We start from the raw sequence: 25,642 nt of genomic DNA on the forward strand, positions 1-25,642 counted from the left end.
TTACTGTGGAGCTGCTCAAGGATGCATGAGGCTTGAAGGTTCACTGCCAAAAACTTCCTGCAATTGCCTTTTGCCTCGATGCAACATAACAAAGATTGAACTACACGGGTCTTTCCGTGTGAGTTTCCTTTCTCGAACTGTTCTACCAGAAACTGCAAACCTCCAATAGCTATAAGGTTTCTAGCATTTTCCATCTGTTCTTCTTTGCTATGGCCTGTAAGAAGCCTATCCACTATGTCTAGTGCCAATTCATCCTTGGATTTGTAGTTTCTTTGCATTTCAATTTTAGCTGTTTGTGCTGTAAGAAACAAAACATGGCCAAAATTTTCTGATACTGAAATATCGATCATTTTCTCTGACACCAAGTTTGTAATTGCTAGATCACATTTCTTAGGCACAGAATCAATCCTTCGGAGTTCACTAAATGGCACCTAGATGCAATTAGCATATTATGCACCTGTTAGGAACCATATAATTTCAGAGTTAAGGTAAGTGGGCATTTACTTACATTGTTTTTAAGGTAATCAGTGACAATAGAGTTGTTTTGGAACTGCAAATCAACATTATTGAGTTGAAATATTGCTTCTGCTAGTTTGTTTAGAGTACACTCATTTTCTTTAACCTGTAGTACAAGAATGATGAAATGAATGATCTTTGATCTAAAATACAAGGTCACGCTAATAGATTCATCTAAATTAGAAAAGAAAAGAAAAGAAAAACTAAATGACTACTTACATCTGAAGATTCATCCACCATATCGAAGAAAGTCCTTTCACTTCCATTTGCTTCCTCACCTTCATGTTCTTTTTTCAATTGGTCAGTGTCTTTGTCTAAAAGATTTTTGATGCTTCTTAGATACATATCCAAATTGGCACCCTTTTCGATCACTTGGCTAGAATGAGATTCATAATGTTGTTGGCTAACCATTGTTGACTTGCAAGAAAAAGATTTTCTCATACTACTAGCTTCTTCTCGGCCATTAGCCTGCGACTTTTCTCTCCTAATTCGATGAAAATCAGCAGAAGGGAGATCGATCGATGGAGGGAAAGGAGCTTTTGTCTCATCAATGAGCCATTCCCTGTAGTAGACTGCAAATTTTTGTGTTTCCTTATTCAGTGCACTGCCATACATCTTCAAGAGGATATCCATGTTCTTCGCCCGACTTGGCGCTCGAGAGATAGAATCCATTTCTTGATCATACCATTCCCTTATGTGAGCTAGATTTGGAAGGAATAGGTCTTCCCACAATGCCGGTAGCAAGATCGTCCGTGCTTCGAAAGGCGCAAAGCAGAAAACTTGGAGAAGATGGCTTGCTGCCATTCTGTCCTCCTTGTAAATCTTACAGATCACACTCAGGTAGAGATGTGCACATGCTACAAGACAAGAATTTGGAGCACAAAAATTAGACTCATTTTTCAGAGCAACTGAACTCAATCCAGTCATGATATTAAGTTTGGAAGAAGCCTTCTGCAATTCCTTTGTGCTTCTGCGCTCGACTGCCTTCTCTACGATCGTAATGGCCTTTTCGAGCTCGGCGAAGGCTCCATCCTCACCTCCTCTGTTCTCATCCTTCAGGCAAGCATCGAAAACCCCGCGACGCAATGCCCGAAAGCTTTCATCTACGAAAAAGGCCCTGATGTGGCTTACCAAGATCGAAACCAAAGCCTGGATTGCAGCATCACAAACTGAAAATTGCAGGTCTTCCTCGCTCGGAGCATGATCATCCAAATTGAAGACATTGCTCCTGAGCTTGTCGTCTCGATGCTGATAGAAATCCCACTCACCTTGTGATCCTCGAGGGAAGAAGTTCTCACACGCTGCTCCCTCCCTGCTTAAGCTTGAGCCAACTGCGTTGGTCAGCGACCTTCCGTGGAGTACTTGGCTTCTGGATTTGAGAAAGGTGGCATTTTTATTCCTGTTGGTGTCAGAGTAGAGCGGCATGCTCACAGCTCGAGGAGCTGCTGCCTTCGCCTTCCTCGAGCTCGCCTTCCTCGTGAAGCCGTCCTCCGCGAGGAGCTCGCCGAGGGAAGCCATGGCGTATAGCTCTGTGCTGCTGCAGGATTTGCGGATGGATGGAGTTGGGTGGAGGAGATGATGGAGAGGAAGCCAGAGAGGGAGAAGATGAAGAAGGGGGAAGGCGACAAATGGAGGCGAGAGACGAAGCCGACAGGGTTCGTTAAGTCTTCCCGCGCCTCCGCCGGCTATTCGTTGTGTCCTGAGCGAAATGGAACCGCGCGGAATCTGATAGAATTATCAAATTTGATAGTTACATATTTGTATTTTGTATTTGATTTATGACTTATCATATAAAATTATAACTTCGATAAAAATTAACAAAATGCCTCTTATATTTTTTTTTAAAACATACTTTTAAAATTTTAAAGGTAAAAATTAAAAGGATGCCTTATTTTATTAACATCAAAAAGAAAATTTTAATTTTAGAAATATCAAAATAACACTTCATTCCTTTTTTATCCCAAAAATATTCTTATTTTATTATTATTATAGCAATTTTAACTAAAATTATTAATTCTCTACTTGTCAAAATTATTAATATTTTTTAACTCAACAAATTCATTTAAATAAAATTGTTCTCCAAAATGAAAAATAAAATTATTTTAATATTTTTAATTTAGGCATCTTTAAAAGATGATAATATTAAAGCACCAATAGTATTTGTATTTTGCTATTAATAATAAAATATAAATATTTGTACATCAATAAAAATATTTCTAAAAAAAGTTTGAATCTTAAGAATATTTTAAAAATTAGCCTCTGTCCTAGGCACATGGCATGCATGTGAGGAAGGTAGAGGATACGACGTTAAGGTCGGAGTTTATTTTATTTTTATTTTTATTTTTATAAATATAGGCTAAAATATAATAAGTTGGTAATTATAGGGGCATAATGAGAAAACGCATAGGGGGCAAATGAAAATTTCCCTTCTTTTGGTCATTCGAACCGGAAATGATGCGATTATGAGCCCAATTCGAACCGCTATCAAAATGGTTCGTAGCAATCGCCGCGGTGCGACGAGAGGATGAGAAAGGGTTCCGTCCCGCCGCATCTGCCGCCGCCCCGTCTCTTCGATCATGAACTCCGTTGCTCGAGCCGTCCTCGCCGGCCACCGCCCCTCTCCTTTCTCTCCGAACTCCGTCTCGTTTTTCCATTCAACCCCCGTCTTGGAGCGGAAGTGGAGGAACTACGGGCACTCTGTGAGTTTCGGTCGATGTCCTTATTTCCTTGTAGTTTTTATATATCATTATCGTTATTTTTGCAATTCTCGTACTCTTTTTTCCCCTTGTTGGATAGGGATTTCATTGTCCTTCAAATGTTTGAGTAGATGAGTTTTCCATATCGCTTCGAAGAAACACGAATGAGTTCAAATTAGTTATTTTTTGTTGAAATTGAGGATTTTGTTCGATCAGTCTTCTACCGTTTGCGGAATAACATATTATAGGGTTAAGGGTTGAAACATCAATTTTTTTTGTTTTTTTATTTGAAAAAAAAAAACGAGTTAAGGGCGAACATAATTCACTGGAAATTGAACTCGGAAGATCGAAACATACAGTCCAAGGCCCACTAAAATTATGCAGCAGTACATCAAATGAGAAGCATGTAGAACAAAAGCAGCGAGTAGGCAAATGAATAGTTTAAGAAGATGAGGAGCAGCTTCAATCCTTCGGTGGTGTAGTAAAAGTTGGTGAATTCGTTGAAGCATCTTTTGATACCTTCATCCATGCAGAGGCGACACTACAGGAGTAGACAACAGGAAAGAGAACCTAAAAAAACATGATGTCCTTAGGCACATTTTACTGGCCCTGAAATATTTTCTCGTTGCTGGTTTTCCAGACAGGGAGCTTGGCCAAGCCTATGCACAGGTGCTGGAAATCCATTAACTAGGTTTCTGAAGGGTTCAAGTCCAACCATGTCAAACCTATCATGAATAGTGAGAATTTTTCTGAAGGGTCCAAACATTTTTCCTGTTTCCTCTCTTTCCTTAATGTGAGTTCTTATCTTTCCTTTTTTCCCCTTTCTTTTATAACAGTTGATCTTTCTCCATAAGTGATCAATTGCCATTTGGAGATAGGAGTCTTTAACAACATGCCCTAGGAGAAAAACATAGCTCAAGAAAGACCACCACTTTGAAAGAGGTACAGCCTAAGTTTAAAATGGATAAGCAGACACACTGCCAAAAGAAATTCCTTCTAAATCAGGTCCATTTTATATATGGCATTTTATGTATGAACCAAGACAGTATGGGAAAGACACATAGCTGATATGAAATTAAGGTAAGTGAGAACACTGATTTCTAAGATATGTTACCCACCTAATTGAAAAAAAGGACCTTGTGCCATAATTCAAATCTCTAGGTAATCTTGCTGATGACTCGATCATTATTTTTCCTTGACCACTAGGTATATGATTCATTCCAAATAATTCAATTCGACTGATAAATGACCTTGGCAACTTCAAGGGCTAGAAGTATAGAGATAGTATGCATGCAATTGAGTTCCCAAGGACTCTTGTAATGGGTCTTGAATATCTCAAGCAAGATGGGTTATTTTTCTCTGTTACCTTGTACTATCTTACATGATGCTTATCTTGTATTGCAGAATATGTTTGACTACTCCCTAAAGTCAGTTTACTTTGGTGGAGGAAACTGGAAGGGAAGACAAGGAAGGAGAGAAGGGTAAGGGGAGGGATGAAAATTGTTTTCATGGAGATGATGAATGAAATCATCCTCTTTTACTCCCTTTTTGTGAACTTGATGCGGGTTTGACATAGCAATCTTCCGAAGGGCATAACTTTTGACTCGGGACTTGGAATCAAGTTTTGTTGGTGGTCACGCATGTAGAATTCAAAGATCTACGTTTATTACTGGGTATTGTAACCGCCAAGTTTCGATTCTAAATTTCACCGTTTAGACCCATTTTGGAGCATCTGGACATATTTTTTTTACTATTTATAGTAATTTTTGTGTGTCTGATTTTTTGGTTAATTTTAGTATTGTTGTCTTACAATTAGGGTATATGGAGTTGAATGTTGGGTTAAACGCAGTTAGACCTGCTATGTTATATGGAACTGAATATTGGGCTATAACTCGAGTACATGAGCAGAAGATGAGAGTTGCAGAGATAAGGATGTTAAGGTGAATGTGTGGACGTACAAGAATGGACAGAATAAGAAATGAGAGCATTATAGAGAAAGTCGAAGTTGTATCTATTGAGGGAAACTCCGAGAGACATGTTTAAGATGATACAGGCATGTAATTAGACGACCAATAAATACTTCAATCAGGCGATGTGAAACTATGACAAACATGCATATCAAATGCGAAAGAGGAAGACTAAAAAAGACTTGTGAACAACAAAAAATAAGATAAAATTTATTTAAGTAGAAATGATAATATAGTTGGAGATAGGGTATTCATATAGCCGACCCCACCTAGTGGAATAAGGCTTGGTGGTTGTTGTTGTCGTCTTACAATTAGGGTATTAGGTCTATTTAAGGGTCCTATTTCATGTTTCAAGACAATTTTAGTTTAATACTATTTTTAGCCACTATCTTCTTCGTGGAACAACGGGTTTTCCCTTCTTCCTGTTATTCTTTCTTCGAATCAATAGAGATTAGAAGTATCAATTCTGGTATTTCTGCGCGAATCAATGGAGTTGATAGTATTCGCTGTGTCAGTTGATATCAGAACCGAAGTGATCCTGCGAGATCATGCCTCCAAGAAGAGAACCGAAGTGATCCTGCGAGATCATGCCTCCGAGAAGACAACAACGCGTTGACAACATACACAACATGTATGAACATGATCAGGAACAACGGTTTCAAGAGACGATGGATGAACGAGTTGGGGGGGGGGGGTCGAAGGGGTCATGGAACGACTTGCTGATAGGATGGAGGCTTTGCTCGAGAACCAAATTAGAAGAAATCTGACCCATCATCGTCCTCAACCGAACTCAGATGTGGAAATGGGTAGGAGGCGGCCTATGAAGAGGAGGCTTCCCACAGGCGACGTCAGACAATAGTAGAGGAAGATTGTCGGCATCGGGAGTTAGGTATGAGAAAGGAAATTCCTGAGTTTTATGGCAACCTATAACCTGAGGAGTTCTTGTATTGGCTAACCTTTGTAGAGGAAATCCTAGATTTTAAAGAAGTATCTGAAGACAAGTGGGTGCCTTTGGTTGCGACTAGATTGTGCGGGAGAGCGACTGAAATTAACGTGAAACAAGTTGGGTAAGGCAAAAGTTACCAATTGGGAAAAGATGAAGCTTATGCGGGAAACCTTTTTGCCATACAACTTCCAGCGACTAATATATCTAAGATTGCAAAATCTGAAGCAAGGTACCAGTCAGTGGATGAATATATACTTTTGAATTTTTTCAACTAATTGCGAAGAATGAAATACATGAGACGGAAGATTAGTTGGTAGCACTATACATGGTGGGGTTGAGATATTAGATTCAAGACATGGTTAATCTACACCAAAGGGCCTTAGTGGTAGAAAATCATGCACGACGAAATAGTATAATTTTTCCTACTAGTAGCGTGAGTGCTGGGGTTGGTAACAGGAGATCGGATCCTTTGTTCCCAAAATCCCTTGTACCCGTGTCCTACTCGTCACCTCAGCTTGTTGTCGGCAGCCTCCGGCCGTGGCCCGATTAGAAAAGTGGGACAGAGGATTTGATTTTTGGTAACAGGGGTGCCAAACAAATTAATAGAGGAAGCGGCAGTAGTGGCGGTGGAATAAAGTGCTTTAATTATAGAGAGATTAGGCATAGACAATCGGATTGTAAGAAGGCTATAGCAAAGAAAACACTATTTGTGGAGAATGAAGATTGTGAAGATGACATAGCAGAATTCTCTAGAGACCTTGAGTATGATGAGGAGGCTGCTGACAAAGTGTTGTTGGAAGGAGATGTTGGAACAACTTTGTTGGTTCGACATTTGACGTCGAAATCGGTAGACGATAACCGTTTGCGAAGTAATATTTTTCAATCGACATGCATTGGTCTGGGCAAAGTATGTCGTTTTGTGATTGATGCTGGGAGTTGTGAAAATATCATATCTACTGAACATTCAAAAGTTAAATATTCAAATAGAAAATCATCCCAAACTGGACAAATTAGCATGGCTCGAGGGGGGAGGGGGGGAAGGTATCAGTGTCAAGTAGGTTCTTTTTCTATTGGTTGAAAATATAAAGATACTATTTGGTGTGATGTGGTAGCGATGGATGCTTGTCACCTGTTGATGATGATGGACGAACTCATACTTATAGTTTTGTGTTTAAGGGAGCTAAAATTTTGCTACTACTTGGCCGACCAGCGGTGGAGCAAACGAGGCCTACAGGTGAAGTGTTGATTTTATTGTCCATGGCTCAGCTGAATGAGGAGTTGCAGAATTCAAAAAGGGGGTTTATGTTGATGGGCAAGGAAGTATTTGAACCTAGCACTATCCCAGATTTAGTGGCTCCATTAATTTCATAATTTGGCAATATCTTTCCTAAAGAGGTATGAGTTACCTTCTCAACGAGATATTCAACATATTGATTTAGAGCCAGGGGCATGTCTACCGCACAGATTGCATTACCGGATGAGTCTGCGTGAGCATGAAGGATTGTGACTACATGTTGAAGATTTGCTGGTTAAATGTCATATAAGGGAATGTATGAGTCCTTATATTGTACCTACCCTTTTTGTACCAAAGAAAGATGGATCTTGGCATATGTGCGTGGATAGCAGGGCCATCAAGAAAATCACTGTCAGTGCTTTCTGATTCCCTCTTTGGGTGATTTACTTGATCAGATTAGTGGAGCAACTGTGTTCGCCAAGTTGGACTTGAAGAGTGGGTATTATCAAATTCGCATTATGCCAGGGGATGAATGGAAAACAACTTTTAAAATTAAGGAGGGGTTGTATGAGTGATGTGTGTATCCAATGCCCTTAGTACCTTTATGCGTGTGATGAATCAATTGTTGTGGTCATTTATTGGTAGGTTTGTGGTGGTGTATTTTGATAATATCCTGATAGATAGTGCAACTTCAGAAGAACATCTACAACACATGAGAGGTTTTTAACATGTTGCGCATGGAAAAATTTTATGCGATTATGAAAGTGTGTTTATGACTTCCAAGGTGCTGTTTTTTAGGGTATGTGATTTCTAGAGCAAGTTTGGAAGTTGACAAAGCTAAGATACAAGTAGTCTAGAATTGACTTACACCAATGACTTTAACAGAAGCAAGACAAATTGTTTGAAGGGTTACAGAATTGAGTAGACTGATGATGCAGAGTCAACTTTTCGATTGCTTGAAGAACGACTCACAGCGGCACCGATCTTAGTCCTTCCAGATTTTTCACCACCATTTGAGTTGTGCACAGATGCTTCCAAAATTGGTATTGGCACAGTACTCAGTCAGAGAAGTAGATTCGTGGCATTTTCAGTGAAAAACTTTATGGAGTAAAACTCAATTACAATACTTATGATATGGAATTCTATGTCGTTGTGCAAGATGTGAGGTATTGGTGTCACTATTTGGTATCGGTGTCAAGAACGGCTCTTGTTTCTTTTTCTATTGGTTTAAAATATAAAGATACTATTTGGTGTGACGTGGTAGCGATGGATGCTTGTCACCTGTTGATGATGGACGAACTCATACTTATAGTTTTGTGTTTGAGGTAGCTAAAATTTTAGCTACTACTTGGCCGACCAGCGGTGGAGCAAATGAGGCCTACAGGTGAAGTGTCAATTTTATTTTCCATGGCTCAGTTGAATGAGAAGTTGCAGAATTCAAAAATGGGGTTTATGTTGATGGGCAAGGAAGTATCTGAACCTAGCACTATCCCAGATTTAGTGGCTCCATTAATTTCAGAATTTGGTGATATCTTTCCTAAAGAGCTACCTGATGAGTTACCTCCTCAATGAGTATTCAGCATCATATTGATTTGGAGTCAAGGGCATCTCTACCGCACAGATCGCACTACTGGATGAGTATGCGTGAGCATGAAGAATTATGACTACAGGTTGAAGATTTGTTGATTAAAGGTCATATAAGGGAAAGTATGAGTCCTTATGTTGTACTTACCCTTTTTGTACCAAAGAAAGATGGATCTTGGCATATGTGCGTGGATAGTAGGGCCATCAATCAAATCACTGTCAGTGCTTTCCGATTCCCTCTTTGGATGACTTGAGCAGATTAGTGGAGCAACTGTGTTCACCAAGTTGGACTTGAAGCGTGGGTATTATCGAATTCGCATTAGGCTAGGGGATAAATGGAAAACAACTTTTAAAACTAGGGAGGGGTTGTATGAGTGACTTGTGTATCCAATGCCCCTAGTACGTTTATGCGTGTGATGAATCAATTGTTGCGGTCATTTATTGGTAGGTTTGTTGTGGTGTATTTTGATAATATCCTTATATATAGTGCGACTTCAGAAGAACATCTACAGCACATGAGAGGTTTTTAATGTGTTGCGCATGGAAAAATTTTATGTTGTTATGAAAGTGTGTTTGTCTTCCAAGATGCTGTTTTTAGGGTATGTGATTTCAGGAGCAGGTTTGAAAGTTGACAAAACTAAGATACAAGCTATTTGAGATTGACTTACACCGATGACCTTAACAAAAGCAAGACAAATTGTTTGAAGGGTTGCAGAATTGAGTAGACTGATGATGCAGAGTCAGCTTTTCGATTGATTAAAGAACAACTCACAACGACACCGATCTTAGTCCTTCCAGATTTTTCACCACCATTTGAGTTGCACACATATGCTTCTAAAATTGGTATTGGCGCATAACTCAGTCAGAACAGTAGACTCATGACATTTTTCAGTGAAAAACTTTATGGAGTAAAACTTAATTACAATACTTATGATGTGGAATTCTATGTCGTTGCGCAAGACATGAGGTATTGGTGTCACTATTTGTTTCACATAGAATTTGTGTTTTATACAGATCATGATTAATTAAGACACCTACACCAGCAAGACAAGGTGTCACTCCGCTATGCGAGATGGGTTGCTTATTTGGAATAGTTCACCTATGTGGTTAAATATAAAGCAAGGGTTGTTAATAGAGTGGCAGATGCTTTAAGTCGCAGGAGCAACTTTATAGTTACTATGTGGGTCGAGGTAGCAGGGTATGATTCTTTTTGTGATTTGCTTAATTCCGATCCTTATTTTTCAGTAATACTGCATGATGTACGAGCGGGAAAGAGGATTAATTTTTTTCTACATGAGGGATTTCTGTTTAAAGATAATCAGTTATGCATTCCAAATTGTAGTCGTTGCTTACAGATAATTAAGGAATTGCATGGTGAGGGTCATGTTGGTCGGGAGTGAATGCTGCATTTGGTTCAAACCGGTGTTGTCAAAATCGAGAGTTTAGGTATAATCGTTAGAGCAGTCATAAAATCGGATCGTAAAATCGTAAGATTTTACATCATACTTTAAATCAATTTTAAAAGAAACTTGATATATTCTTTTTAATTGATCATTAAATATTTTAATCCAAATTATAACATAAATCTACATATAGAACATTTTAATTCAGATAATCATAAACTACTCATAATGTTAAACTTTTAAACAACCAAATACTTGCCATGAAAACATAACATAACATAAACATAAATTCAAGTCTAAATCTTAAGTCCAAAGATAAATAAAGCACAACATAACAAATTAATATAAATCATTCATAGACAAGTGCAAATCTAAAATCGTCCCAAAACGATATCGTTTTGTCCAAAATGGTTCTCTTTTATTAACGACACAAAATTGATAAAATTATTTCAAAAATCATGTTTTTACAAGTTTAAATGTGATTTTACGATTTTGATCCGATTTTACTTTAATACATGATTTTATCACGATTTCAATCGATTTTCATAAGTAAACTCGTGATTTGTATGAGTTTACGAGTCAACTCGCGATTTTGATAACATTGGTTCAAACTTCCTACTTTTGGCTTACATTGTGACGAGAAGTAGAGAAATATGTGTAGAGGTGTAAAATTTGTCAAGTCTCTAAGGAGGCAGCCACTAATGCGGGTTTATACATGCCTTTGTCGATCCCTTCTCGTCCTTGGTTTGATATTGTCATGGATTTTTTGCTCGGCTTGCCGTGGTCCCAGTGAGGTAATGATTCCATCTTTGTTGTCATTGATAGATTTTCTAAGATGGTTCATTTTCTTCCTTGCAATAACACTACAGATGCTGCTATGGTGGCACAACTTTTCTTTCGGAATATCTACAATCTTCATGGATTGTCAACATCCATTGTTATTGTTTCGGGTTGGGACATCGGTTCCGTAGCCATTTTTAACGTAGCTTGTGGAAGATGGTTAATATACAGTTGAATTTTAGTAGTGCATATCATCCTCAAACAGATGGGCAGACGGATGTTGTGAATAGGTCACTCAAAAACTAACCGCGCTGCACAGTAGTAGACCATGTGAAGAGTTGGGATCAGAAGCTGTGTCAGGCGGAATTTGCTCACAACCACGCCGTCAATAGAAGTACTGTTTCAGTCCATTCTAGGTGGTTTATTCAGCTCAGCCTCGTCGTCCACTGGATTTGTTGACATTGCCTAGCACAACTCTAGTACGTAGTAGCGCAATTGACTTCATGAATTGTTTGCAGGAGATCCATAAAACGGTACAAGATCATTTATCCATCTCTAATTTGAAGTACAAAGAAAGAGCAGACCAAAGGCGACGACACTTGGAGTTTGATATTAGGGACTTAGTGTGGGCAGTTTTAACGAAGGATTGTTTTGCCATTAGGGATTATAACAAACTATTAGCCAAGAAGATTGGGCCGGTCGAGATTATTGAGAAAATAAATCCTAATGCGTATTGCTTGAGGCTGCCTAGTCATATTCACATGATCGATGTTTTTAATGGGAAGCATTTGATTCTCTTCAATGGCGATTCTTTTGAAGATGGAGTAGCTGACAATTTGAGAGTGAATTTTTTCCATCCCGAGGAGAATGATACGGGTTTGACAGGGCAATCTTCCGAAGGTCATAACTTTTGACTCGGGACTCGAAATCAGATTTTGTCGGTGGTCATGCTTGCAAAATGCGAAGATATACGTTTATTACCGGGGTACCCGTAATCACCATGTTTCGGGTCCAAATTCCATTGATTAGACCCGTTTTGGAGCATCCAAACATTTTTTTTACTATTTATAGTAATTTTCATATTTTTGATTTTTTGGTTAATTTTGGAATTGTTATCTTAAAATTAGGGTATTCGGTCTATTGAAGGGTCTTGTTTCATGTTTCAAGACAGTTTGGTTTAATACTATTTTTAGTCGTCGTCTCCTTTGAGGAATGACGAGTTTTTCCTTCTTCCGGGTATTCTTTCTTCAAATTAATAAGGATTAGAAGTATCAATTTTGGTATTCGTGCGTGAATCAACGGAGTCGATAGTATCGGCTGCATCAGAACTACTGAATTAACATCACCACTAAGGTCTTCTGCCTACTCGTTGCCTTACACTGTCACCAAGACCTTCATACACTAAGTCACCACCTTTGTAGTCGTTGTAGCCGCTGCATGCTGTGCGAACAGAAATGCATCAAGTTGTGTTGGTCCAACTATTTAGGATTGGATAATGGTTTTAGATAAGTGTTGGCATTGGTGGTTTTGTTTCTTCTTAATATCATTCAAATGCAGATGCTGAATAGATTCAAATTTCTGATAGTTCTTGGGGACACCTACTTAGAAATGCCTAACATTCGGTAGACACTTCTACATTTTGACATTCCATTCTGCTGGCATGACTGAGTCTTGTACATTCAACAAAATCAAGCCTGCCCCTGCATATTCTATTTTAGAAATGAAGGAGCCATCAAAGATGATATTGTTTGTTTTTCTCTAGTTTGAGTGTTAAAGAGGCCCTTCAGGTCCAAACTCATATTGCTTATACTCCAAAGTTAGAGCAGAATAAAATTGGCACAAGAAGTTCAGGCCTATATTTTATTCATTATTTGATTTATCATGGTAAAAGGGCATTATGATTTCTTTTGCATATGTGTGGGTTCCATACTCTTATGCAAAAGTTTGAAATAGAAACTTTTGACTGCAAAAGCTCATTGCTGTTGTTTTCTGAGAATTTTTTATATTCTTATTTTTATGGGCTATATTGTTCTGGCCATCTTGGTTTCTAACTGAGTTACATGTTCAGCGATTTGATTATTATGCAAATCAGAAGAGATATATGGAATCTAAAAGGAAAGTAGTCTCCAATCTCTCAGAATACGCTGAGTACCTCATTCAGGTAAATTTCACTATTTGCAGTTTTCTGCTTGCTCAATCATGTTGGTGTATTATATAATGGAAGGTATCAGAGTGACATGAGAATGCTTCGAGGAGTTGGGTGCTACTCTTGGTGTTTTTAGTATATCTTCGGAGATACTTATGTTAACCATATGTCTTAAGAAGTTAGGAGGATTGAATTACTTACTGATTCTGACTGTAATTTCCTTCAATCAGTAAGCATATTTCCTCCTAACCTCCGCTACTCTTTGTGCATGATTTTTACTTAACTCTTTAAGAGGACCTCGTTTCATTTTGTAATATTCTTTTTTTTTTCATTTCTACTTGCCTTGAGATTCTAGAAGTGGAGAGCTGAGGATGAGGACTCATTTCATGAAACACCCTGGTTTAGAAAACACTTCTGGGCCACAGAAGCAAGGAAGAATGGCTTTCGTGAACCTCATCAGGGATCTTATAGGAATAAGAGTAAGGATGCTCATGTGCCATCTTTCACAATCTTTAATGTGGATCTGAGTTACATTACCATATATATATTTTTTATTTCAGTGAAGAATCAATCATTATTATGATTTATACTGACATGTTAAATTACTGAATCCATTACCTTGATTCACACATGACGTCAAAGTGGTATTGGAATATAGCTTTTATCATGTCTTTTCTTATGATCATGAGCTTCAAAAGTATAGCAATAGGAATAGGTTTTAGAGTAGACTTCAGTTATATGAGTTGAATTATTACTATAAAGGAGAACATGTAATAATTGCTTGTCCATCTTGTGCTTTATTATTTAAATGCCAGTGATTTATAACTGATATAATGTAAATTTACAGGGAATGGAACATTTGATTTTTGTTCAAGTGACGATGATGATGTGGAAACTATATTTCGTTCTTCATTTGGAAGGGCGCGGTTCTCTTATCGGTCATTTTATAGATCTGAAAATTTTCAGTGGAGTTATTCTGGTGATGATTCTCATAAAAGCTCTAGGAATTGGACATATGAAACAGAAGATGAAATTGATGCTTCTTACCAACAAAGTTTTGCGGGTGAAAGGTTGGCTCTTGGATTAAAAGCAACTGGCCCTCTAAAGTTGGAAGAAGTTAAAACTGCGTAAGTTTCACTGCTTCTGACAATCTAATTTTGTTACAGTTTTCCCATATTTCAAGAATAGTTGGTTTTTGCCTCACATCTTTGCATGTGAACATAAATATAATTTTGCAAACTAAAAAAAATTTGTTGGTCAAGACATATTTTTAAAAATATAAAGATACTTGTTTGACCTCCAGCCCGCCCACCTTCCTTTCCTGTTCACACTGCTTCTGCCTTGCAATCGTACTTTTCATACTCGCATTATCTTTGGACTTGTGCAACCTATTGAAACCTGGAACATGTATTTGACCATCTTATGTTGTCTGCACCATTCTTTGGATCTATGCTATCACAAGTATAGTTATCCCTCATGTTCTCAGCATGCATCATCTACTATCACTATATCTATATTTGTCTTTGGATTTGCCAACGATTCTTTGTAGGTGACATTATCTCAAACTGAGTATCATCCTTTTGTGCAGCCAAACAAGCATTTTTCAAACGAGGCGTTGAAATTAATGCTTTGTATATTCAAAGGAAGAGAAGGGAAAGGGAAGGGAAGGGAAGGGAAGAAAAGAGGGAGACGGAATTCTAGAATTTGTGTACTTTGGTGAGGGAAGAAAAAGAAGGAAAAGAGTGAGTAAATGGAAAGTTGTGCCATAATCTTCATCTTCCTCACTCGCTTAACTCCCCTTGCACATGACCCATCCGTTGTCAGAGCTTGTCGCGCTAGCCTGCCTTGATCTTCCCCTCTCACATCCGAAATTGCAATTAGTCTTTAAAAAATTTGAATGGATTGAGTGCTAAAAGGGAGGGAATAAATGATTTATTTATTTATTTTCAAAATAGGTTGATTTCTTACCTATTTGTAATGAGGAGAAACTGGCTAGAGAAATGTTACTTTGCTAGATTGGAACTGCTGGAATATGAGAGAGAAGTCATAGATTGCCCTCAGTGCCATTTATTTGCATTCAACATTAGGAACAGATAATCTAGCTTTGGAAGAAGAGGGAAGAACGTGGAAGGTTAGGGATAAGGAAAACTTCTCTTCGATTTAGGAGGTTGATAGATGAGTTCATTTGTGGGGTCCTCCTCATGAACTGCTAGAGTAATTAATAAATAAGTTAATCACTTCGTCAGTTGTTGCAACAGTTATTAATTAATAACTTAATTACTGTAATACAAAGAGGGAGCTCATTACCTTTTCATTAATCATCAATATGCTACTATATTAATTTCATTGTACTTTTAATTAAAGTAGAATCTTGATTCATCCCCCATTTTATATTGCTATAGTATGAATTGTATTATGATTAAATTGCAAGACCATTTGAAGTTCCAACACCATTCCTAGATTTTTGACAAGAACAGATAGGGGTGTCAAAAATTGACCTGATCTGCCAACCCGATTCGAGTTCGAGTCGACCTAAAAAATATCGGATTTAGATTGGGGGTTTTTCAAGTCGGATTCGGGTTGGGGGTTTTCCAGGTTGGGTTCGGGTTGAGGGATTTTCGATTTGTGTTAGGATCAGGTCAGTTTTACCCAGGTTGATCTGAATTTAGGGTTTAGTGGGATTTTTTTAGGTTAAATTAAATTTTATTTTGAAAATTAAGATGTTGTTATGGATATCAATATCAAGCTTAGTATAATAATGAAGTATTGAGATAAAAGTAAAAAAATTACATGGAAAATAGCAAAAAAAAAAGTTATTTTTAATCAGATTATCCGGGTTCAGGTTTAGGATTTCTGAGTAAGGTTCGGATCGGGTACGGGTTGGGATTTTTTTTTGTTGTAAAATCCTTGCTTTAACCTGACCCGAACCCATCTAACTCATCCGAATTGACACCCCTAAGAACAGACACCTATATTATAATAACTAATTTATATAATTATTAATAGTACATTTAGTTTAATGTACTGTTGATTTTATTTAGTTTAATAATTATAGCAGTACTATTAATTCAACGGTTGGATTTTTAAATAGCAATTAATAAGTAGATCATATATAACACTGTTACCACTTATGAAGTATTATATTTCTAATTTTAAGTTTTTTAAAATCTTATCCTATATATTTAATATTGTTTACCAAATTATTTTGCCAATTCCGATCAGTTGATTTTACTGACCCAATGCAACTGACATTTACATTTTTCGACTGGGCAATAGCATTACAGATTTCTATTACAACAACTGCTCCTGCATAGTAATATTTTTTCTAATAACATTTCTAGTAATCTCACACATTTACCTTATAATTTTAATAAATTTTTGTACAAGCTGCTTTCTAATTGCCAAGCACTGGGATGCATAAAGAATGATGGATCTTACCACAAAATTTCTCTTTTAGAATAGGAGACACATGGCAATCACACTAGATTCCAACGCTCATCTCTCGTCCAACCAACCATTCTTTGTGTGATATTTCTTCAATATTTGCTTGTCAAAGAATTACTTGCAATAATATCACATTCATCCATACTCCTCTTTTCTCTTCTTTTTATGAAATCACTTCTCATGCATTTAGTTTTATTTCTACTTAAAACATTAGTTTCTATTTTTTTCTATAATTCAAGATTTTATTTTATTTTATTTATACTTTCACTGTTTGCATAATATCGCCTATAGTTACCATAAACTAATAACCTTATCTTGAACATTCAGTCAATTTAGCTACACAAACAGCAGAGTGAACATTAAAAATCTAGCTTTTTACACCATGTAACAAGAACAATGGGCTAGAAAAGAAAGGAAAAGTAGTTGATCATGACTTGTGAGGTTAATTCTCCTACTTATTCAAATTTGTCGTTGATTAGAAATCATTGTTTCTCCTTTTTACCTGAAAAGTCTGGGACATCAAAGATTCATGCTTTCACTATTTCTCAACAGATACAGAAGTTGTGCTCTAAAATGGCATCCAGATCGACACCAAGGTTCATCAAAGGTAGCCTTATATTGGTCTTTTCTTTATATATGTTTTCCCATCTATTAATAATTTATAATTGTTTATTCTAAATTTGATTTGGAATTTATTAGTGTACCAAGTAAAATATGACTGTTGCAGGCATCTAGCCTCCTAGTTAATCCTCTTGCTTCATTGCAAAATGTCATCTTCCATTATCCTGCGTCATTATGATTTGCATTATGTCAGATGGCCCATGCATGATATGTGGTGGAGGGTAATCTCAGGTGTAAAAGTGATTGGTGAACTACTTAAGTCGAGCATATGTTTCTACCTGAAGTGAATTTCTGTCACATTCTTACTAATCTGGTCAACCTGTTTGATTCAGATAGTGCAAAATTTTGGCTGTGCTTCTATGCCATATCAACTCAATTGATATAGCCTCCCAATACAAACCAAATTGATAGAGCCATTAGATTTTATCTTAGGTTGGGTTAGGGAAGACATTGTTTATAATTGTAGGAACATAGTTGAGAGCATGGCCTGAGCTCCTAATCTGCATGGTTCATATTTAAAAAGGTACTGATAATCACAGAGGAAAATTGCAGGGAGTTTAAAGCATGAAATATACATATAGATAGCGTTGGATGGAAAACTTGGTTGCATTTGGCAAGTGGAAACTAGGACATGATAGACTTTGTCTGAAATTATCATTCCAAACTGCTAGTTAATTCTGTTCCACATCTCGCTATGCCTATGTCTTAACTATAATTACGTGGACCAAGGAGGAATGTTGTTTTTGACTGCATGCTAATTTAATGTACTTACAGATAGCAGCAGAGGAGAAATTCAAACACTGCACTGCTGCATACCAGACACTGTGCGATAAATTAGCTATGAACTAATGTGAGGGCAGAGATCACGATAACTATGGCAGTTCATCATGTTTTATCATTCATCAATTTAGTAATTCTGGGTGCAATGGTTCAAATGTAGGCCAAGTGATTCGTCGATTCTGTTGGCATCATTTGATGAATTATCATGGAATAATAAAAGTATTTATGTCGTAGCTTTAGAGCTGTTTGTCCAGCTCTGTTGTTTCATTGATTAGGAAAAGAAGGGAAATCTTTTCAGTTTTTAAAAGTAGTTGAGCATTGTAAAGTGTACTTTCATATTCAAATGAAAGGACCCATTTTGTCTGAAGAGTCAATGTAACCATTCTCATTTGTGGTCGATGAGGTTTGATATATCCTATTAAGTGAATCAGGAGGAATGCCGTCTATCTGTTATATATATATAAAAAAAATCATAGTTGATGGTCGGTTGAGAAAATATTCTCCCCAGCCATATGAAGACGACCTAAAAGCTACATGGTTTCTCTTCAATTTTTTTAAGGGCAAAGTTATCTATTTTGGACTAGCAAAAGTTTGTGTGCTCGATCTTTCGGTTATTTGATTCCTGGCTCTTATATTTAATTCTCGAAATAACAATTTTGAGCTTAGCAATACATATATTTATTTAATTGGCAGATTTGTGAATTAAAGAACATAAAGCTTGCCACTTTCCAAAGCTATTCATCACGAGAAGACACTCAAGTATCGATCCCAATACCACCACAAATTACAACTCTATTGCCTATTGTTTGACTCAAGTATCTTCTCAACCGTGATATACTTAAATATTTGTTGAGATTCAAATGATCATCCAGATGGTTATAATTTATCATCTCAAATTGTTCATCTTATACTCCCTCAAGATCAACTTTGTTAAGGTGAATGGTCAAGTGTGTTATTTATGAGACTAATTATTTTTCCTTTTTCAGTAAAACGGAACTTGTTCTCCTTAGAATTATTATCTGGTAAGCACTTGCACAGTGTATCGAATTGCAAGACATCATCTGAAGTTGACAAACACAGCAACTTGGTTTGACTACTCATGGCTACTTTATAGTAAAAAAAAGGAACATTCGATATAGAATAAAATACTCTTTACATAATGTGATTGCTTTAAGTTTAGATCTTTATCCCTAAATTTCATTGTTAGCTATGATTTTCATTTATAGTAATTTAGAAGGGTAAAACAAGTATTTAAGTTTAGATAAGATATAAATCCCAATAGGTATTTAAAAAAAAAAGGAAAAAAAATTAGGAGAATTTTAAAATTATCCTCGATGGTCATATTTGTCGTTTTAATTTTATTACAAATGTAAGATCATTATCACTAGTGTATGTTTATTAAACCGTCAATTAAATAAATATCCAACATCGATTGTGTTTAATAATTTATGAAAAAACATCAAGATAAAAAAACCATAAGCACCAAAGTACAAGCATGAAGCCACAGGGGTAAGACCATGATTGTGTCAAGAGGTCCTCTCGGATGGATCTAGTGGTTAGCGCATGAGGTATTGTTATAATGAGGTCTAAGGTTTGAATCCCCTTATGTACTAATCATTATTCTAAAGGTTAATAGTCGTCCGTGATTTATTTTCTTCATGTTAATCTTGAGACAGATTGACAGGAATGTTAGGGACGAACACATTCATCTTTTATCATAATGATGATGTCAAGAGTCAGAATTCGTTGCTCTCATAGAGCATGCGTTAATTTGGTGGAAAAGCTTTGTTGGGTGGTCTCGGTCGAAGTATCTACATGCAGATAAGATTAGGAGGTTGCCTTCATCAAATAAAAGTTGAATATCTACAAACATGAAGACTAAGGATACTTTTTTTTTAGTTTCAGGATTGAGTTTCAGTTTTGACAGTTTTGACGAATTAACAGATATAAATACGATGCTGATGAATAATCCTGAGTATGTTTTAATTTATTCGGATGCTGATAAAAAAAATTTATTAGACATTCTTGAATTAGTAGCTATATATACGGTGTGAACTGAAAAAAAATTCCAATGTAATCTAGAAGCATAAACCAAAAAGGGGAAAGGCACCCAAAGATGCAAGGATTGATCAAAAGGAAAAGTAGCTGGCGGTGGGGACCACAAGTTTTTTAATTTTTCCCAATAGCAGATCAAAAGGACGTGGGGCCAGCTGGCCAACCCCCACCCCTTCCTTACTCCTATCACTTTAAGCCACGTGCTAAAAGCCCCCCTGCCCGAGTTCTTTGCTGCTTGTCGGCGAGCTATTTCCGAATTTAATGAAATATATTTGTCAATAACAACAATTAAACTGAACCTGTTTAATCAGACAAATTATATATATATATATATAAAATTTGGTATAGTATTCGAAATCCAAGCCATCATCACCACCTTTTGATCTTGCCATAGAGCCGTCTGATCTCTATCTCAGGCCCCATATATACTTTGTAATTAAAAAAAGGAAAAGTTATATCTAATCCAAAAGTACAAGAAGCCAATTAATCTCCCTCTTCCAAATCCAATCCGATCCGATCCAAGGGCCCCCCAAAATCTAAGCCTCTGGCTCCGAAGAAAAAAGAACAAGACAAAGCCACACCATCGACAAAGTAAAAGACAAAAGCAAAACCATTAAGGCACACAAAAGCCAACGAGAGCTTCTCTTGAACGCCGACGAGAATCCACACCAAAGCCTCTATAAAAGCCATGGACAGAAGGCTTTCCCACCTCCCCCCTTCTCCTCAATTTCCCCCCATCTCAACCCACCATCTTCTTCTCCAAGGTCTTTCTTTCTTTCTCTCTTGATGTAAACTCTATTAGCTATTGGTTTCTTGTCTATTATATCTTAATTAATTACCATATGATTAATGTGGTTTCAGGTTTGTCTTCTAATTGCAATAATATTGAAGTTCATGGCGCCTATGAGTTTGCCTCCCGGCTTCCGGTTCCACCCCACCGACGAGGAGCTCATCGTGTACTACTTGAAGAGGAAGATCAACGGGCGAAGGATTGAGCTAGAGATCATTCCGGAGGTCGACCTCTACAAATGCGAGCCATGGCAGTTACCAGGTTGATGAATGATTCTTATTCTTACCCTTCTTAATTATTGTTTAATTTGGTGTTAAAATTTAACACGAGAATTAAGGTGTTTTTTCTTGTTCTTATGTCGCACTTCATCTCGATTCCTGGATTACTTCTGGATGGAGCCAGCCTGAGATTCCAATTCTTGTCGTATATATTAGCATGCATGGAAGATTCTTTAATAAATTATATATATATAATTAAATCTGTCCTAAAAAATAAAGCATTGTTTAACGATCGATAGCTAGGATTATATTACTATCTTAAACCTGCACTTGATGAAATTTGAGTAGTTTTTAATCTGAAACAAGAGATAATATTTGAGTAGTAATTAATTAAAGATCACGTACCAAAAGTAACCCTGAAACTAGAATATATATTTTATCTAAAGTTAAAGGCCTCGTCTCATATATATATATATATATATATTTGGTTCTTTAAGCCAATTCGATCTATAGGTCAAAAAGTTACATATATAGCTCATAATTAGCATGCACTACATAGGGCATACGAGAGAGAGAGAGAATATACTTTGGAAGTACATAAAGCTTCTTCAAAATGTTGGCATATCTAGGGTTTGATGGAAGATTCGCCATGGTCCACAGAAAGAAAGATAGAATGATGCATTCTTTTACTACTTTACCTATACCATATCTCTAAATGTATTCTTAATTTTGACCTAATATTCTTCAATTCATATAATGCAAATGTACTAATTAAGAGTGTCTCTCATGCTCATAATTGATCAGAGAAGTCATTTTTACCGAGCAAAGATCTCGAGTGGTACTTCTTTAGCCCGCGAGATCGTAAATACCCCAACGGATCGAGGACGAACCGAGCCACTCAGGCCGGCTACTGGAAGGCCACCGGAAAGGACCGGAAGGTGAACTCGCAGCGACGGGCGGTCGGGATGAAGAAAACCCTTGTTTACTATCGGGGTCGAGCACCACACGGCTCCCGCACTGATTGGATCATGCACGAGTACCGCCTTGATGATATGGAATGCGAGAATGCTGCTGCGGGTTTACAGGTACGTACGCTCATCATGATCAATTAGTGTCGATCGAAGTTTTGATTAATTTTGTGTGAATTAAGGATGCATACGCTCTGTGTCGCGTGTTCAAGAAGACTGAGCCGGGTCCTAAGATGGTAGAGCATTATGGTGCTTCTTCTCATCGAACAGCAGCAGCAACAACAACAACAACAATCGATCTCTCTGCGGATACAAGAGGAAGCGAAGAGGATCAATATTTTCAAAATGGTTCATGCTCGTCGAACGTAATGATACATGGAACTTCTCCTTTTCAAAATGGTCACACCACTCCGAGATGCTTCTCTTACACTACTCCATGGAAGGTAGACTTTCAGACTTAATATCAAACAAGAAGGAGAAGAAGAAAAAGAAGATTAACATTATTAATTTAACACAATATTCAACAGATGGATGCCTCATTGCAATGCACCAGGCTCTCCTTGCCGGCTTTGGAGGCCGAGGACTTCCCTCACTTCGACTTCAACGACTCAAAAGTCTCACTGCATTTCGATAACAACTTTAATAATAACCATGTCGATAACGCCTTAGAAGAGATCTTGTCCATCTCCAACTACACTGACGACGATCACATCTGGGTCGGAACTAACTATTCTCATCTCGACGAGTTCACGTCTCTACTGGAAGGGAATGATGAAGCTGCTCGTGATCAGTACTTTTGTCAAACGAGTACTGAGTGTGTTGTCGGGGAGCCAACAAAAACGGTTGAGATTATTGTTGGGGGTTTGCAGGAAGAGAAGGAAGTGCTGCATTGCGATCCAACAGAGGTACGATCGATCGAGAAGCTTATTGTGTAAGTGTAACAACACCACCTGATGTACTTAGGGTTATATAGTTTCCTTGTTCCACAGATACTTGTGGAAGATGAGAAACTTGCACCGTTGCAGTTCGGAGAGGTGGAAGTTCAAGGTATATATATGACTTAATTACCATGCAAATCTCTGCTTAATTATTTCTTACGTTGCTCACAAGCTAAGCTTGACAGGTGAGGGTGGCTGCGTGGGCGCAGAGCCGATCTTTTCACAGTGTCACGATGACTTCGGCGTTGGGTTCGTCGGCGGCGGCGAGGCCTACGAGAAGGTGGAGTTCCAGCAGGGGCTGTTCGTGTCACACGCGGTCATGTCCGACACTTTCTTCCACCGGGTGGAGCCTTCCAAGAAGGTCAGCTTGCATTTGAATCCGACGAATAAGAGAGCGCGAGAGGCGGCGGCGATGACGACGTTGGAGCAGGGAGAGGCGAGATCCGGCGGCAACGGAGGCAGAGCCTCATTTTTCAGCAAGTTTAAGGCGTTCGTGTGGGAGAAGCTTGTGGGGAATTGCTCCTCGTCGTCCTTCGATTGCGTCAGCGGGAGAGGCATTTGGAGAATGTTTTTCCATGGGAACTTGCCGCTGCTCGCCTTTAATCTCTCTACTGCTGCTGCTGCTGCTGCTGGTGCATGCGAGAATTGACCATTGATTTTAAATGCAACTTGGATACCATGATTTTAATTAGCTGTGATTATTGTTTTATTTGTATCATGTAGAAACAAATTATACAACTGCTTCACAATTATACTTGGGAACTGGCCCTATGTATGATAATATTATGAGCTTTAATTTACAAAGTTCTGATCAACTGGTTTGCTTTCACTTTTAAGAGAAAGCAATTCAAAATTGAATAAATTCTAATAGATTAAATTATTTTTTTAATAAATTGAATCAATAGAATTTTATTATTAAAACCAAATAAATAAAATTGATATAAAATGGATTAATTTGATTAATTATTGAATTAATTATTTTTTTGTCAGTTGATTAATGATATAGACAATCAAATTAAATAGATTTGGTCCAAATCAAAGGAGCATCCCTTTTTTAAAAGGTTCATCCTATGTTGATTTATTATCAGATGAAAAGTGTCTCCAAAAAAATTTAAATGATATTTTCTGAAATTGAAATTTAACCATTACGTGTTTCACCTGATAACAAGTTGTAGATATCTCTGAACGAACTTCAATTTAATATATTATGTGTCATGTGGTTCAAGTTATAGATATCTGAACGAACTTGAAACTTGGTCGTTACGGGTTTCACCCCATAACAAGTTGTAAATATCTAAATGAACTTCAATTTGATTTATTGTGTGTTAACACTTATGGTTCGTAGTTGCTACAATGTAAATATTAAATTGTAAATTTTGAGAGGTTATCAAATCAAACATTTAACTCGGGATGAACCATAAGACATACAATATATCGAATCGAAGTTCGTTCATAGATCTGAACGAGTTTCAAATTGAAACTCATTCAAGGATTTTTGATTTGATATATTGTGTCTTATGATTAGGGTTATAATGAGTTAAGCCGAGCCAAGATTTGGGATGTTCAAGCTTATTTGATAAGATAACTGAGTCAAGACGAGCTAAGCTTAAAATGAACTAAGCCTTTGAAATGATTGTTTAAACTTGACTTGGTTTATTTTTTATGAGCATGAGCTTATTCGAAACTTGGATTACGCTTGGTATGTTTATATGTTATCGAGCTTTCAACTCAAGCTTGGTTCATTTATATGTTATCAAACTCGATCTCAATTTAAGCTTATTTGATTGTTTGAAATTTTTAGTTATTTGATTTATTATTGAGTTTCATAATTCAAACTTATTTGTTTATTTAATTTAATTTTATTTTATTATTTACTTAGCATATTAGTAAGAGTTTTATTAATGAATATGGTTCATGAATATTGTTCACGAACATTAACGAGCTAAGCATATATGTATTCAAGATTATTTGTTTAGTTTAACGAGTTGTTCAAGTTTATTTGTTTAATTGATCTTGTGTATATTGAACAAACATAAACAAATTCTTACCAAGCCGAACATAGGATTGTTCACAAACGCTTGATTCATTTGCATCCCTACCTGTGATTCAACCCGAGTCAAAATTTACCTAGCATATACATTGTAGCAGCTACGAAACTATAACTACTACAACTATGTGGCAACTCAGTTACAGCAACTATGAAATTGTCACTACTATAACTATAAGTTTAACTTTAATAGATAATAACTTTTGATTCAGGTTGAACTATGAGACACAAAATATATGAAATCAAAGCACGTTCATAGATCTTCGATTTGTAATATTGTGTGTCCCGTGATTCAATCCAAATCAAAAGTTATAACCTCTCAAAGTTATATAACTTATAGTTATAGTAACTACAGTTTCGTAATTGCTACGTCGTATATACTGGATAAACTTTGAGAGACCATCATTTTTTACTCAAATTGAATCACAAGAGGCATAATATGTCAAATCAAAGATATTTGAACGAGCTTCGATTTGATATATTATGTATTTTATGGTTAAATCTAAATT

General features: G+C 37.0%; 2 protein-coding genes across 3 annotated transcripts; both read left to right on the forward strand.

Moving 5' to 3' along the window:
• Positions 1 to 2,978: 2,978 nt before the first annotated feature.
• Positions 2,979 to 18,484, forward strand: LOC121985660. 2 transcript variants are annotated; one of them, XM_042539248.1, is made up of 6 exons: positions 2,979 to 3,215; positions 13,195 to 13,287; positions 13,628 to 13,751; positions 14,120 to 14,399; positions 17,269 to 17,323; positions 18,112 to 18,484. In XM_042539248.1, exons 1-6 carry the CDS (start codon positions 3,093 to 3,095, stop codon positions 18,184 to 18,186), a joined length of 750 nt encoding a protein of 249 aa, XP_042395182.1. In that variant the 5' UTR covers positions 2,979 to 3,092; the 3' UTR covers positions 18,187 to 18,484. The 2 variants fall into 2 exon arrangements, with proteins under 2 accessions (XP_042395182.1, XP_042395183.1); XM_042539249.1 differs by lacking the exon at positions 2,979 to 3,215 and adding an exon at positions 7,202 to 10,141.
• A 2,415-nt stretch (positions 18,485 to 20,899) lies between these two features.
• On the forward strand, positions 20,900 to 23,863 carry LOC121987801 (NAC domain-containing protein 86-like). The gene is made up of 7 exons (XM_042541525.1): positions 20,900 to 20,936; positions 21,034 to 21,223; positions 21,985 to 22,265; positions 22,331 to 22,591; positions 22,676 to 23,053; positions 23,138 to 23,195; positions 23,272 to 23,863. The coding sequence occupies exons 2-7, from the start codon at positions 21,067 to 21,069 to the stop codon at positions 23,733 to 23,735; spliced, it is 1,599 nt and encodes a 532-aa protein (XP_042397459.1). The 5' UTR covers positions 20,900 to 20,936; positions 21,034 to 21,066; the 3' UTR covers positions 23,736 to 23,863.
• Positions 23,864 to 25,642: the final 1,779 nt, after the last annotated feature.

The sequence above is a fragment of the Zingiber officinale genome, chromosome 5B (assembly GCF_018446385.1).
Source record: "Zingiber officinale cultivar Zhangliang chromosome 5B, Zo_v1.1, whole genome shotgun sequence".
NCBI lineage: Eukaryota > Viridiplantae > Streptophyta > Magnoliopsida > Zingiberales > Zingiberaceae > Zingiber > Zingiber officinale.

Bases quoted from the DNA above. Each gene is read 5' to 3' on its own strand.
- LOC121985660 (XM_042539248.1), top strand. From the start codon at position 3,093: ATGAACTCCGTTGCTCGAGCCGTCCTCGCCGGCCACCGCCCCTCTCCT. The intron at 13,288-13,627 runs GTAAATTTCACT...TTGAGATTCTAG, and splicing joins ACGCTGAGTACCTCATTCAG to AAGTGGAGAGCTGAGGATGA. The intron at 14,400-17,268 runs GTAAGTTTCACT...ATTTCTCAACAG, and splicing joins TTGGAAGAAGTTAAAACTGC to ATACAGAAGTTGTGCTCTAA.
- LOC121987801 (XM_042541525.1), top strand. From the start codon at position 21,067: ATGGCGCCTATGAGTTTGCCTCCCGGCTTCCGGTTCCACCCCACCGAC. The intron at 21,224-21,984 runs GTTGATGAATGA...ATAATTGATCAG, and splicing joins CGAGCCATGGCAGTTACCAG to AGAAGTCATTTTTACCGAGC. The intron at 22,266-22,330 runs GTACGTACGCTC...GTGTGAATTAAG, and splicing joins ATGCTGCTGCGGGTTTACAG to GATGCATACGCTCTGTGTCG.